This window comes from Oncorhynchus tshawytscha, linkage group LG33 (assembly GCF_018296145.1).
Source record: "Oncorhynchus tshawytscha isolate Ot180627B linkage group LG33, Otsh_v2.0, whole genome shotgun sequence".
Lineage (NCBI taxonomy): Eukaryota > Metazoa > Chordata > Actinopteri > Salmoniformes > Salmonidae > Oncorhynchus > Oncorhynchus tshawytscha.
In genome coordinates this window covers 20,778,646-20,794,907 of record NC_056461.1, presented here as the reverse complement: position 1 = coordinate 20,794,907, position 16,262 = coordinate 20,778,646, and the positions used below count along the sequence as shown (strand labels likewise).

Below are 16,262 nucleotides of genomic sequence, written 5' to 3'. Positions count from 1 at the left end.
GTAAAAGTTGTCAAAAATAGAAATAGTAGAATACTGATACCTAAAAAAAATACTTTCAAGTATTTTTACATAAATACTTTACACCACTGACTGCAAGCAATACACAATATACCTCACCCCAAAAGATGCTGAAATGTTTTCGGCAGTTGGTAAGAGGACATTTAGCACAGTTAGCTTTTTAAAAGTTGTGCTTCCGTGATTGTTAGACCTTTGGGAAGAAAGTCTTAGCTGACTGGTTAAGCTCTGAAAGCAAAAGGCAAATTTAAACACATTTTTGTTAAAACTCTCATCAAAGAGCATCTATAACATTTACAAGTATGGATAAAACAGGTAGTCATTATCAATAAGTTAACCATTGGGAGGAGTATGCACCATAAATTCACACCGTAGCCCACTTTTCTGGAAAAGTGTGTGTGGGATGAGGGTGCGGGATAAGGGACATGTGGTGTTGGCAGGCCTGTTCTTGGCCAGCATGTGGAGGCAGGACTTACAGAAGATGTGGGGGTTGCAGCTATAGGTACTTAAGTAGACATCTAGGTACTCCAGGTACTTACATAGACATCTAGGTACTTTAGGTACTTAAGTAGACATCTAGGTACTTTAGGTACTTAAGTAGACATCTAGGTACTCCAGGTACTTAAGTAGACATCTAGGTACTTTAGGTACTTAAGTAGACATCTAGGTACTTTAGGTACTTACATAGACATCTAGGTACTCCAGGTACTTAAGTAGACATCTAGGTACTTTAGGTACTTACATAGACATCTAGATACTTTAGGTACTTAAGTAGACATCTAGGTACTTTAGGTACTTAAGTAGACATCTAGGTACTTTAGGTACTTAAGTAGACATCTAGGTACTTTAGGTACTTAAGTAGACATCTAGGTACTTTAGGTACTTAAGTAGACATCTAGGTACTTTAGGTACTTAAGTAGACATCTAGGTACTTTAGGTACTTAAGTAGACATCTAGGTACTTTAGGTACTTAAGTAGACATCTAGGTACTTTAGGTACTTAAGTAGACATCTAGGTACTTAAGTAGACATCTAGGTACTTTAGTAGACATCTAGGTACTTTAGGTACTTAAGTAGACATATAGGTACTTTAGTAGACATCTAGGTACTTTAGGTACTTAAGTAGACATCTAGGTACTTTAGTAGACATCTAGGTACTTTAGGTACTTAAGTAGACATCTAGGTACTCTTATATGTTGTCACTGATCATTTGGACAAATAATGATTTCGCAGGTGCTCGCATCGTTTTAATTTTGGAAGGGGAGGGGACATTAACATCTCTTTGTTCCCTTTGCACATGATGTTCACGTATGATATGAGAGCACTCCAATCAGTCTGTCGAGTGTCATTGTGAGAGAACACTCAGAGGCAATAGAGAGTCTTTCGTTTTGGGCAGAACTGAGGGCTTTTTGACATGCACTAGGCCCCCCAATTAAAATACCAATATCACAGAGACAGTCTGCAAACCATGAAGAGAGTGGTTTGTGGAAGGGCTTGAGTTTAACAGCAATCAACCAAAACGAATTGAACTCCTCTTGGAACAAGAATAGCGACTTTATCAAAACACAAATATCAACCGCTAGTACAGGCGTCTCCCTTACCGTTGCTTAACATGTTTTTCATTGGTATGTGCAGTGCAAGTGTGTGTATCGCGCACCATAGCAGGGCATATTTATACTACAGATTGTAAATGAGCACCAAATACAGTGCAAGCCCTGCACCAATAAAGCAGTGAGACAAACCTCAGAATAAACCCTTCACGGCCACCAGAGCCTTACAGCAGCCACGTATGGTGACTTGAACCTGGGTACCTCCACAAGAGAAGGCGTTGCTCTTTTCTACGGGTCAGTCAGACTAGAACCAGAGTAGTACCTGTAGACCACACTGTACAGTAGTGTAAGTGTCTCTCAATGAAATACACTATAGCTCCTGTGTGGCTCAGTCGGTAGAGCATGGTGCTTGCAATGTCAGGGTTGTGGGTTTGATTCCCACGGGGGACCAGTATGAAAATGTATGCACTCTACTGTAAGTTGCTCTGGATAAGAATGACTCAAATGTTATGTAAATGTAGGTCCACATTGTCAACTGTTACACACTTAGCTGATGGGCAACTACATTATCAAAGACGAATGTGTAACTTTGCCCCTTTCCAGACACGGTCAAGAAATGTGTGCTTGTTGTAACAGTGTCCAAAAAAAGGACTCCACTGTGGTCTTCTAGTCAGCTCAACAAAATGGTCAAAAATAATCTCACAAAAGTGCAAAATACTAAACAAACTAACCTGTATGAATGTTTTATTTACCATTACACACATAACACCATTATTCTGTCTTTCTTACCAGCACTTACACGGAACCCAAACCGGCTGCGCGCGTGCGCCATCGTACATACATTTATTTTGTCCCCCCACACCAAACACGATCACGACACACAGGTTAAAATATCAAACAAACTCTGAACCAATTATATTAATTTGGAGACAGGTCGAAAAGCATTAAACATTTTTGGAAATTTAGCTAGTTAGCTTGCACTTGCTAGCTAATTTGTCGTATTTAGCTATCTTGCTGGCTAATTTGTCCTGGGATATAAACATTGAGTTGTTATTTTACATGAAATGCACAAGGTCCTCTACTCCGCCAATTTATCCACACATAAAACAGTCAACCGAATCGTTTCTAGTCATCTCTCTTCCTTCCAGGCCTTTTCTTCTCTTGACTTTATATTGCGATTGGCAACTTTCATAAATTAGGTGCATTAACACCACAGACCTCATTCGTCTTTCAGTCACCCACGTGGGTATAACCAATGAGGAGATGGCACGTGGGTACCTGCTTCTAAAAACCAATGAGGAGATGGGAGAGGCAGGACTTGCAGCGTGATCTGTGCAATAATTGAATAACATAGATTTCGACATTTATTTTGCAACACTCGCGCACGCGATGCGAGCGGTGTAGTCAGCCTGTCACAGTTGAAGTCGGAAGTTTACATGCACTTAGGTTGGAGTCATTAAAACTAATTTTTCAACCACTCCACAAATGTCTTGTTAACAAAATATAGTTTTGGCAAGTCGGTTAGGACATCTACTTTGTGCATGACACAATTTTTACAACAATTGTTTACAGACTTTATTTATTTCACTCATAATTCACTGTATCACAATTCCAGTGGGTCAGAGGTTTACATACACTAAGTTGACTGTGCCTTTAAACAGCTTGGAAAATTCCAGGAAATGATGTCATGGCTTTAGAAGCTTCTGATAGGCTAATTGACATAATTTGAGTCAATTGGAGGTGTACCTTGTGGATGTATTTTAAGGCCTACCTTCAAATTCAGTGCCTCTTTGCATGAGAAAATCAAAAGCAATCAGCCAAGACCTCAGATGTATTTTCTTAGACCTCCACAGGTCTGGTTCATCCTTGGGAGCAATTTCCAAACGCCTGAAGGTACCACGTTCATCTGTACAAACAAAAGTAAGCAACTATAAACACCATGGGCCCATGGAGCTGTCATACTGCTCAGGAAGGAGACGCGTTTGGTGTCCTAAAGATTAATGTATTTTTGTGTGAAATGTGCAAATCAATCCCATAACAACAGCAAAGGACCTTGTGAAGATGCCGGAGGAAACAGGTACGGAAGTATCTGTAAAACGAGTACTATATCGACATTACCTGAAAGGCCGCTCAGCAAGGAAGAAACCACTGCTCCAAAACCACCATAAAAAAGCCAGACTACAGTTTGCAGCTGCACATGAGGACACAGATTGTATTTTTTGGATAAATGTCCTCTGGTCTGATGAAACAAAAATAGAACTGTTTGGCTATAATTATCATCGCTATGTTTGGAGGAAAAAGGGGGAGGCTTGCAAGCCGAAGAACACCATCCCAACCATGAAGCACGGGGGTGTCAGCATCATGTTGTGGGGGTGCTTTGCTGTAGGAGGGACTGGTACACTTCACAAAATAGATGGCATCATGAGGAAAGAAAATTAGGTGGATATATTGAAGCAACATCTCAAGACATCAGTCAGGAAGTGAATGCTTGGTCGCAAATGGGTCTTCCAAATGGACAATGACCCCAAGCAAACTTCCAAAGTTGTGGCAAAATAGCTTAAGAACAACAAAGTCAAGGTATTGGAGTGGCCATCACAAAGCCCTGATCTCAATCCCATAGAAAATCTGTGGGTAGAACTGAAAAAGCCTGTGCGAGCAAGGAGGCCTACAAACCTGACTCAGTTACACCAGCTGTCAGGAGTAATGGAACAAAATTCCCCCAACGTATTGTGGGAAGCTTGTGGAAGGCTACCCAAAACATTTGACCAAAGTTAAACAATTAAAGGCAATGCTATCTCACCATAAAAATCTGTCAGTTTAAGATAGAGAGAGCTGCATTGGATGTGTCTCAAACCACCACATCCGCTGATGACGCACTGCGGTGAAAGGTTACAGAGCTAGAGCGATGTTTGTCAGACCATGAGACATCCTGAAAATCGGTATTCTCACAAAATCGTCTGTAGTAGGCTACAAATTATTATGACCCTTCTGTGGAAAGATGAGACTCTCATGAACACGATGGTGTTCTTCCTTTCTACACATCTCTGTGAAAAAGGGAGACTCTCACAAACACGTACATGTCGGTTGTTGCCCACAGGCCTCACAAGACTTGCCTTAAGGTCCCCCGATACCAGTTGAAAAAAATCTATGGAAATACAGCGCAGTCGGAAAGTATTCAGAACCCTTCCCTTTCCAACATTTTGTTACGTTACAGCCTTATTCGAAAATGGATTAAATAAAATGAAGTTATTGTCAATCTACACACAATACCCCGTAATGACGAAGTGAGACATTTTGCAAATTTATAAAAAAAATATATATATGTAAAATACCTTATTTACATAAGTATTCAGACCCTTTGCTATGAGGGTCAATTGAGCATCCTGTTTCCATTGATCATCCTTGAGATGTTTCTACAACCTGATTGGAGTCCACCTGTGGACATGATTTGGAAAGGCACACACCTGTCTACATAAGGTCCCACAGTTGACAGTGCATGTCAGAGCAAAAACCAAGCCGTGAGGTCGAAGGATTTGTCTGTATAGCTCAGAGACATGATTGTGTCGAGGCACAGATCCAGGGAAGGGTACCAAAAAATGTCTGCAGCATTGAAGGTCCCCAAGAACACAGTGGCCTTGTCACGCCCTGGTCTTAGTATTTTGTGTTTTCTTTATTAATTTGGTCAGGCCAGGGTGTGACATGGGTTTTGTATGTGGTGTGTTTTGTCTTGGGGTTTTTGTTAGGTATTGGGTTTGTATTATAGTAGGGGTATCTAGCATAGTCTATGGCTGTCTGGAATGGTTCTCAATCAGAGGCAGGTGTTTATCGTTGTCTCTGATTGGGAACCATATTTAGGCAGCCATATTCTTTGAGTGTTTCGTTGGTGATTGTCCTTATGTCCTTGTTCCTGTCTCTGTGTACTTTGCACCAGTATTAGGCTGTTTCGGTTTTCGTGTTACGTTTATTTGTTTTTGTATTTGATCGTGTTTACTTTGTCTCATTAAACATGGATCGTAATAGCCACGCCGCATTTTGGTCTGACTCTCTTTCACCTAAGGAAAACCGTTACAGGCCTCCATTATTCTTAAATGGTAGAAGTTTGGAACCGCCAAGACTCTTCCTAGAGCTGGCCGCCCAGCCAAACTGAGCAATCGGGGGAGAAGGGCCTTGGTCAGGGAGGTGACCAAGAAACCGATAGTAGCTCTGACAGAGCTCCAGAGTTCCTCTGTAGAGATGATGGGAGAACTTTCCAGAAGGACAACTATCTCTGCAGGACTCCACCAATCAGGCCTTTATGGTAGAGTGTCCAGACGGAAGCCACTCCTCATTAAAAGGCATATTACAGCCCGCTTGGAGTTTGCCAAAAGGCACCTAAAGGACTCTCAGACAATGAGAAACAAGATTCTAGGGTCTGATTAAACCCAGATTGAACTATTTGGCCTGAATTCCAAGCATCACGTCTGGAGGAAACCTGGCACCATCCCTACGGTGAAGCATGGTGGTGGCAGCATCATGCTGTGGGGATGTTTTTCAGGGACTGGGAGACTAGTCAGGGTTGAGGGAAAGATGAACAGAGCAAAGTACAGAGAGATCCTTGATGAAAACCTGCTCCAGAGAGCGCAGGACCTCAGACGGGGGCGAAGGTTCACCTTCCAAAAGGACAATGACCCTAAGCACACAGCCAAGACAACACAGGAGTAGCTTTGGGACAAGTCTCTGAATGTCCTTGATTGGCCCAGCCAGAGCCCGGACTTGAACCCAATCAAATATCTCTGGAGAGACCTGAAAATAACTGCGCAGCGACGCTCCCCATCCAACTTGACAGAGCTTGAGAGGATCTGCAGAGAACAGTGGAAGAAACGATGCACAGCTGTCATCAAGACAAAGGGTGGCTACTTTGAAGAATCTCAAATATAAATATAATTTTGATTTGTTTAACACTTTTTTTGGTTACTATATGATTCCATATGTGTTATTTCATAGTTTTGATGTCTTCACTATTATTCTAAAATGTAGAAAATAGTAAATAAATGTAAAATAAATGTTTCCTGATCCTTCTTATATTTCTCAGATAGAGGACAGACACTTCAGAACAAACTTCCTTAAGATTGTTTGAGCAAGTACATCATGTCATAGGGCTGACAGCCATCAATACAAATATATACAGTGGACCTACTAGTGACCAGCATTAGCAGCAGCACAAAAGTATAGCAAGACAAAGTTGCCTAATAAGTAAAGCGCTCTGTGCATTCTTAGATCATCTCATCAACAACATATCAACAATGTGCTAACAAAATCATCAACAACACATTACCATCGTCGTTGTCAACATCATCGTCATCCCTAGCCTACCTCCTTCTCGTCCCTGTATTCATGAACTTTACAAGGGAATGACAGGATTATTTGGACTGAAGCTACTGACCTTTAATACAGGGCATTTCCATGTAAAAGGCCCCATGAGGACCAATGTGTGAAGTTCATAGGAGCATATCAAATTGGAAGTCAAATGAAAGCTATGAGCCTATATTTTTGGGAAATGAAAGCGTAGGTATAAATGTTTTACAATTTTCCATCTTAAAAATGTGGATTAAGTAAAGGCTTTGATTTCTGGTGAAATGGATGGAAAAGGGGTCTTAGAAAACATCTAACATAAAATTAAAGGGTATGAGAAACACATGAAAACACAATCATGTTGAGTTGAAGATCTGCCAATTAATATCAATGCTTATATTTAGTTTTGGGGGAACAATTTGCAGTCTGTAAATTCATAATTTGGTATTATTTGGGGCCCGAGATCATTAGAATAATAGCCAGTGAAGAATAATTGTAACGACTGTTGGTGGAAGAAGGTGAGGACCAAAGCGCAGCGTGGTACATGTTCATGTTATTTATTAAACTGAACACTAAATACAACAAGTAACAAAAGAACAACCGAAACAGCTCCGTCAGGTGCAAAACACACTAAACAGAAAATAACTACCCACACCACACAGGTGGGAAAAGGCTACCTAAGTATGGTTCTCAATCAGAGACAACGATAGACAGCTGCCTCTGATTGAGAACCACACCCGGCCAAACAACACAGAAATCCAAAACATAGAAAATGGACATAGAATGTCCACCCTAGTCACACCCTGGCCTAACCAAAATAGAGAATAAAAGCCTCTCTATGGCCAGGGCGTGACAATAATACCCAAATATGCATATGGCATATTTCTACCTATTCAGGATACATCAACATCTGTGTAGTACAGATCAAGGACCTATGATGTAATTACCATAATTCTGTTACAGGATGTAAATCCACTTTACTTCCTCTAGTTCAATAACCAAAATAGATTTTATTCAAACTGAAGGTGTCATGTCATAGCTGACACCCCATTCTTTCTTTGAATCTCAATTCGGCGAAGATATTTAACTGAGTTTTAGAAAAATGTTTTTATATAAAAAACTGAGGGAGATTTTATATCTGTACAGTTCTTCCAGTAAATGTGTAAAATTTTCAGTGTAAATTGTTTAAAGTAGTCATTCTGCATAGAGTTGTATGGTTTGTTAAAAGGGGCAATCAGCAGTAGAAACAATAACAAACTGCTCTTCCCTGTTTCGTAAAAAGCTGAGGGATGGGTATGGAGAAATGTAACCACTCTCAAATGGATATACAGAGCTATGGATGCAAGTGTAACAGAATAGCTTCCGTCCATCTCCTCGCCCCAAACCAGGGACCCTCTGCACACATAGACAACAGCCACCCTCGAAGCATCGTTACTCATCGCTCCACCAAAGCCGCGGCCCTTGCAGAGCAAGGGGAACACCTACTTCAAGATCTCAGAGCGAGTGACGTCACCGATTGAAACGCTATTAGCGCGCACCCTGCTAACTAGCAAGCTATTTCACATCGGTTACACAAAGACTGACCTTCCATGATATCAAAATTACAGTTTTAACCATGTTTTGAGGCTATATAGTGTTTGTTTTGCATTTACTTTCTTTACAAACATTGACAAAAAATATATATATATTTCAGGTTCTGATTGGGTATGACATTTGAACTAAAGATCATAAGGCATTAATAAGTTATATTCTTCAAGAATCAATGGGTACATATAATTAATGTATAAGTCCAAAAATGGATGTAGCAACTGCTGATTGCCCCTTTAAACTTTGAAATCAATGTTTTCTGTAAATCTGTTAACGTGGAATTTCACTACACCCAACATTACTTGGATGTTTTTGCAGTCTAAGGCAGAGTAAACATCTCAGAGTATGGGTGCTGATTTAGGATCAGTTTAGTCTTTTAGTTCACAACGAATAAGAGTACATGGACAGGGGGGAACTGATCCTAGATCAGCACTCCTACTCTGAGATGTTTGATATATACCGCCTCTGAACAATTTTGGAGTCATAACTAGAATCATGTCCTGTGTGCTTTCCATATACAATGCTAACTGGAAAAGTAACCCACTCTCACCCACCGGATGCATGCATGTTCCGTCTACAAAGCCTTTACGAAACCTCCTGCAGCAGAAAATAGCCACCTTCCCTGGTTTGACCACATGGAGACCGATGTCTGATTCTGTGGCAGGTGAGAACAGCAATGAAAAAGAGGGCACAGTAGGCTACAGGCACACACACAGGCACGAGCATCTCTTTCCTCCTAAGGAAAGGATACCAGAACATGTGACTGCAATTCAGCACAGGTGATAAGGCTATTGGGAACTTTTTTGTTTTACAATGAACATACTGTCAGGAGGTGAACCTCAAAAGGCTAAATCACAATATATGATCCATGTGATGACTCCTGAGACTTTGTTTACTGAAAAACGGTTTACTGTTATGTGTAGATATCTAGCTATATTCGTATACACAATAGCCTACATTTTAGCATAAGTGACTAAACTTAAATTAAGAAACAGTAGCCCATCTACTCTATTTAACTTGGTAGCTAGCTACCATGATGATGATGATGCAGTTCAATGACTCAGAGCGTGCATGGCCATGATCCTATAGCGCTATAAATAGTATGGCAAATTCATGATATTAAAACTAACATTTACATTTGGATATTCGTAAATGTGTATTAATATGAATTTGGCGTACTATTTATTTTATAGGGATAGCCAATGACAAAACGATCCAGTTTGAGCTAATGTTAAATCCAGCAAGCAAACCCAAAACAACAACAAAATACCACTGACGTTAGTCTCGGTCGGCGATTGAGTTGATAGCCCAACATTTGTACATTTAGCCAAATAATTTCTATGCAAATGTTTATGACGATGGTATTTCAAACAATGGCCATACTTAAGACATAAAATATCCTACCTGGAATTTCCAAATTCCTTTGCATTCCCTCAAAACGAGGAATTTATATTTTAATTGAAGAAGAATTTGGTGGACAACAGAAAGTTAGAGGACAATTACGTCATTGCTTGTAGTTATGGAGAGTCAGATGCGCCATACTAACAAAAAAATATGTACCATCCTACATCCACGCTGCCATCTAGGCCTACGCCAGGTGGCAGCATCGGCCCTACTGCTCACATCGAGGTATGTAGAAGTTTCCTCTCTCTGATCTGAGGGAAACTTATATACGTTCAACATCTTTATTTTGAAGCAAGAACAGCAACGGGAGATTCGTTTTTATTATTTTCAGCATTGAGAAAGGATAGGCATATGTAGCCTACTGTTTCCGTTCAAGCTGTGGTTTTCGAGAATAATTGCTATTGCTCTTGACAAAACATTGTGAATAATAAATACATAAACCTTTAAAATGTGTGTGTGTGTTTGGACGAGGGGGGATATTCCATGTAAATTCACTGTCATTGCTGTTCTATCAAAACCTGTTGGTAATGTCCTAGTGATGATAGCGCCTGCATCTCACTGCCCGCACTCTCTCAGAGAGAGCCCAAATGTTGGTGCGCAGAGAAAATCGTTATTTCAACCTCACAGGCAACTGACGTATTTTCCATCACTGGTATAAATATACAGTTTCGTCAGTCTTCACCCCCCGGCACAGGGAGTGTATGCAATGCTATGCGAAGGGCGCAAAAATCCAGCTCAGATCACCAAATGCTCTCCAAGGATGGAGCTCTGTTGCGCATTGGAACTGACACGTAGTAACTGAGGAGCGCTTCCTTTTTCATCAGCATGGAGGAAAGAAACAACACTACGGCCGCATGGTTTCCATTTGATTTTCAAAACGAAACCTCGACAGCTGATGCAGAGATGAAACTAAGTTCCCAAATCTTCACGTCCTTTCTTCTTGCCGTACTTATCCTCTGTGCCGTATTTGGGAACGCGTGTGTGGTTGCAGCCATCGCCCTGGAGAGAAATCTTCAGAATGTAGGGAACTATCTGATTGGGTCTCTGGCTGTGACTGATCTGATGGTATCGGTTCTGGTGTTGCCCATGGCGGCCCTTTACCAAGTCTTAAACAGGTGGACTCTCGGACAGGTACCATGCGACATTTTCATCTCTTTAGATGTGTTATGTTGTACATCATCTATACTGCACCTTTGCGCCATCGCCTTGGACAGGTACTGGGCCATTACCGAACCCATAGAGTATATGAAGAAGAGGACACCCAGAAGAGCGGCGGTTCTGATCAGTGTCACCTGGTTTGTCGGGTTTTCCATCTCTGTTCCACCCATGTTGATCATGCGTTCCCAGCCGAGTAGTAAAGCGGAGGACATAGCTAATCCCGAGCAGTGCATGATAAGTCGAGACCCCTGGTACACAATCTACTCGACATTCGGCGCGTTCTACATTCCGTTGATACTCATGTTGGTCTTATATGGACGGATATTCAAAGCTGCCAGGTTTAGAATCATGAGAACAGTGCGTAAAACAGAGAAAAAGAAAGTGTCTGATTCTTGTTTGGCACTGTCCCCTGCTCTTTTCCACAAGAGGACCAACGGGGACCCGAGTAAAAGCTGGAAGAGGAGCGTGGAGCCCAAACCAACCCCCTGCGTAAACGGCGCGGTCAAGCACGGCGATTTGTTGGAGATTATCGAGGTTCACAGCAACTCAAAAAACAACCTGCCACTCCCCAACAACCCCCATTCCGAGCCGCTCTTTGAGAGCAGACAAGATAAGAACATGGAGGCAAAGAGAAAGATGGCCATGGCCAGAGAGCGCAAGACTGTGAAGACGCTGGGTATAATTATGGGCACTTTTATCTTTTGCTGGTTGCCTTTCTTTATTGTCGCCCTGGTAATGCCCTTTTGCCAGTCGTGCCAAATGCCAAAGTGGCTCGAGGACGTCATTAACTGGCTCGGGTACTCCAACTCTCTACTGAACCCCATCATTTACGCATATTTCAACAAAGACTTCCAAAGTGCCTTTAAGAAAATAATCAAATGTCACTACTGCAAAACATAAGCATATTACATAATCCGTGTATGATGTAAAACGGTTGACTGCAGAGTTGGGACTGATGTCTGCAGAAGACAAATCTTACAACCATTTCAGTAGCATTAGTCAGTCAAACATGGGTCTACTGAAAGGTTGACAGTAAATGTTGACAGTTGACAGTAATGTTGTTTAAATAAAACTAATTGTATTATTATTAATATTATTATTATTATACCAGGAGTTTTTTTTACGAAGCTGTATAAACAGGTTTGCAGGATGTCAGAGCTGATCACTCGTGCCCATGTCAAGCATGCTTTGTAGTGTTCAATAAACCATGTCCTATTTCAGGATCTTCTGTACTTCTGTGTTGACTTGTGTGCTTACTTGGAGCTTCGTATAATCTCTTAGGCATTTGCCATAGCATTTTAGGGGGAAATAGTTATTTGTGTTGAGTCACCTACATTTACAAGTCTATCAGCAATAGAAAGCATTATGGAAGTATAAGCATCATTTAGTTTTTCTTGTAGGAATAATTGTGTATAGAGATATACCCAAATCAGCCCACAGCAAATAATCACTTTTTTTCACAACAGACTGGTGGTTGAGATAATCACAGACATCACCAGTAACATCCCTGAACTACTTACACACACCAACATTTTTTTTATAGGCAACATGATCAGATATGAAAATAAGAACAAAATCTAATGCGTAATGTTGATATCCATCACTGAAGTGATAATTGTCTATCCTAGTATGAATAATTTCAGGAAATTCTAATTGTATTTTGCATTTGAGGCATGTCACAGGGATATAAAAAAAAAAGAATGCAATGGATTTCAAAACTAGTGACAGCAAGTCAAAGTTGAAAGCTCCACAATAACAAGCTTTATAAACCAATAACCTAGTAAGCCGATGACACTCCCCTACTATAGTGTGTGTGTGTGTGTGTGTGTGTGTGTGTGTGTGTGTGTGTGTGTGTGTGTGTGTGTGTGTGTGTGTGTGTGTGTGTGTGTGTGTGTGTGTGTGTGTGTGTGTGTGTGTGTGTGTGTGTGTGTGTGTGTGTGTGCTGATATGAATGGGGACATACACTACCATTCAAAGGTCACTTAGAAATGTCCTTGTCTTTGAAAGAAAAGCACATTTTTTTATCCATCAAAATAACATAAAATTGAAACAGACGCCTCACAAGTCCTCAACTGGCAGCTTCATTAAATAAACCCGCAAAACACCAGTCTCAGTGAACGTCAACAGTGAAGAGGCGACAACGGGCTACTGGCCTTCTAGGCAGAGTTCCTCTGTCCAGTGTCTGTGTTCTTTTGCCCATCTTAATCTTTTTTTTTTATTGGCCAGTCTGAAATATGACTTTTTCTTTGCAACTCTTCCTAGAAGGCCAGCAACCCGGAGTCGCCTCTTCACTGTTGACATTAAGACTGGTGTTTTGCAGGTATTATTTCATGAAGCTGCCAGTTGAGGACTTATGAGGCGTCTGTTTCTCAAACTAGACACTCTAATGTACTTGTCCTCTTGCTCAGTTGTGCACCGGGGCATCCCACTCTCACTCCACTTCTATTCTGGTTAGGGCCAGTTTGCACTGTTCTGTGAAGAGAGTAGTGCATAGCGTTGTACGAGATCTTCAGTTTCTTGGCAATTTCTCGCAAGGAATAGCCTTCATTTCTCAGAAAAAGAATAGTTTCAGAAGAAAGTATTTTTTTCTGGCCATTTTTAGCCTATAATCGAACACAAATGCTAATGCTCCAGATACTCAACTAGTCTAAAGAAGGCTAGTTTTAATTGCTTCTTTAATCAGGATAACAGTTTTCGGGTGTGCTAACATAATTGCGAAAGGGTTTTCTAACGATCAATTAGCCTTTTAAAATGATAAACTTGGATTAGCTAACACAGCGTGCCATTGGAACACGGGAGTGATGGTTGCTGATAATGGGCCTCTGTTTATGGAAATCTACATAGGCGTACAATCATCTGTTTCCAGCTACAATAGTCATATACAACATTAATGGTAGTGTATGTATATTTTTGAATTACACCTGCACTCTGTGGGTTCATTAGAGAGAGTCAGAAAGAAAGAACGAGAGAGTAAGAGAGAGAGAGTGTGTGCACTGAACAGAAATGATGAGAAGAAGAGAGAGGGAGAGAGAGAGAGAGAGAGAGAGAGGATGGTGCGATGTATGGTGCGATGTGTATGTTGGAGTGTTTGTGATCTGATCACTGCTATAAAACAAGATGCTAGCTTGATTGATTGTGTCATTATGCATCTGGAAGCCATTGTATGGTCTGTAGTGGGGCATTAGCATAGCAACAAAGATGGGCTATTTGCACAGCGTAGGAGACCAATTCAACTCAGCACAGGGCTTTTCTCTGTGCAAAACACTCACCAACAGACCCACACACATGTCCCTCTGTGTGATTTTCAGCAAATCTCAGGAGGGTGAAGGAGTCCACCCATGCAAAGGGTCTTACATTTTTATCTTACATTTTAAATGTAAAACTGTATTCTAATCATATACAGACCTAACTTTCACCATGAACCTGATTCATTTAACACTGGCATTACATGTAAAATGCTCTTTTGTGTTGGTTTTCAAAGGGATACAATATAACTGGCCAGTGTGCCCCATGGAGCATGGCATGCTGTTTCCTTCAGCAACCCCGGCAATCCTTCCCACACAAGCTAGACCCACTAAAGACTACTCAATGAAAAAAGAGGATGGAGAGCCGTGTCGCCATAGCGACTCTCAGGGCCTTCAAACTCTGGGTTTGAGGGGCAATTATCTGATCAAAGGACGTCTAGAAAACAGGAATACAGAGGGCCCACGTGGGGTCCCACAGCTGGCCAGACGCCACCTTCCTGAGGAGCCCCATTTTGTTTTCACAGCCCTGATTACCACAGTTGGGGAATTAAAAACATTGTTAAATACTACAACTTGGCCCAAAGTTGTTCTTGCACTGATTGGAAAAATAAGGAAATCTCCAAGCCCTATAACCATATCCAAGGCCCACTCCTCGCAACAACCATCCACCTACATTTGTCCCATCTCATCCACTCTCCTCTTATTCTCCAACAAAGCACAGTGTTTGTCCAAGGGACTACTTGGGGTGCAAATAGCCAGAGATCATTTCAGACAGACAGAACCATGATGGAGAATGAATCATAAAGCTGCCATTCAGATTCCTTTGCAATCTCCCGTGCACTCCTCACTAAATCACTGTGTGGATTGGAGAATATGAGAACATCATCCATGTGCACTTGAGCTGCTCAGTTATGCTTCCTCCGTGGCAGTGAAGAACAGCCCCCGGTGTTCTTCTGTCAGTACCATTAGGTTCCAGTCCTTCAACTAAACCTATAAACCCATGGCAGAAGAAGAATTGGTTTCCGTTTTGGTCTCTGCTTGCTAGTCCTTACATAATAGCTTACAGTATATGAAAATAAATAAGTACATGATGAAATGGGGTACTCCTGAGTTAGTTACTCATCATATGAATAGATGAAAAAGAGAAATACATACAGCATTTATCCATTTCTGTCCATCATTCTTTCTCTACTCTCTCTCTATGTCACCTCCCACCCCTGATTAAAGCTCACACCAGTGATGCAATTTGTAGTAGCCGGAAACAGATGAACACTTGACATTAAACAGAAGCTCATTGTTTGTGGTGTTGCTGTTTGTACCTTCGGCAGGTGCTGTCATTCAGCATTCTGCAGGGGCTGCTCCCAATCACCTGTGGTCTATAGAGAACAATGGGACAGGAAGATTAAAGATGACGACACATACATCAGAGAAGAAGAGGGCACACATACGCACACAAAGAGGTGTAAAAAAAAAAGGTGTGCTTTATTTGATTTATTTGATACAGGTCTTAAGACAATTCACATTGGCATATTATGGTTATGGGTACTATTCACAAGGGGTTTGTCATCTCTTTAGAAACACTGAGGAAATTCAATGAGGGAATTGACTACTAGCACATAAAACAACGTGGGCCGTTTCCCCGCCATCAGCCAAAAGGCACATCTACTGTTCTTTTCATTTATCTTTCCTCTTTCAATTTCTGTCTCTGTCTGACCACCTGAGGCGGAGAAGGTGCTGGAAAGGGATTAGAAAAGGGATGATAAGGTGGGATAAGGTAAGGTGGGACATACGTGAACAGGGTTGGGGGGAAACAGCGAAAGCACAAAAGAGTGGTGAAAAAGGCAAAGGTGCAGAATGAGAGAACATGAGCAATCCTCTCCTCAAAGCCATTACCTGTTCCTCCCCAGCTTGACACTGACAGCCAACATTGACATCCAACTGACTGAACAGAAGGAGAAAGATGATTCTGATGC

General features: G+C 41.3%; 1 protein-coding gene across 1 annotated transcript; it reads left to right on the top strand.

Annotated features, from left to right (window-relative positions):
• The first annotated feature begins 10,562 nt into the window (after positions 1–10,562).
• LOC112230563 (5-hydroxytryptamine receptor 1A-beta-like) lies at positions 10,563–12,270 on the top strand. Its single transcript, XM_024396840.2, has one exon. The coding sequence runs from the start codon at positions 10,712–10,714 to the stop codon at positions 11,942–11,944; it is 1,233 nt and encodes a 410-aa protein (XP_024252608.1). The 5' UTR covers positions 10,563–10,711; the 3' UTR covers positions 11,945–12,270.
• The last annotated feature ends 3,992 nt before the right edge of the window (positions 12,271–16,262 follow it).

Excerpts from the sequence above, each read along its gene's own strand:
- LOC112230563 (XM_024396840.2), top strand. The coding sequence starts at position 10,712 with ATGGAGGAAAGAAACAACACTACGGCCGCATGGTTTCCATTTGATTTT.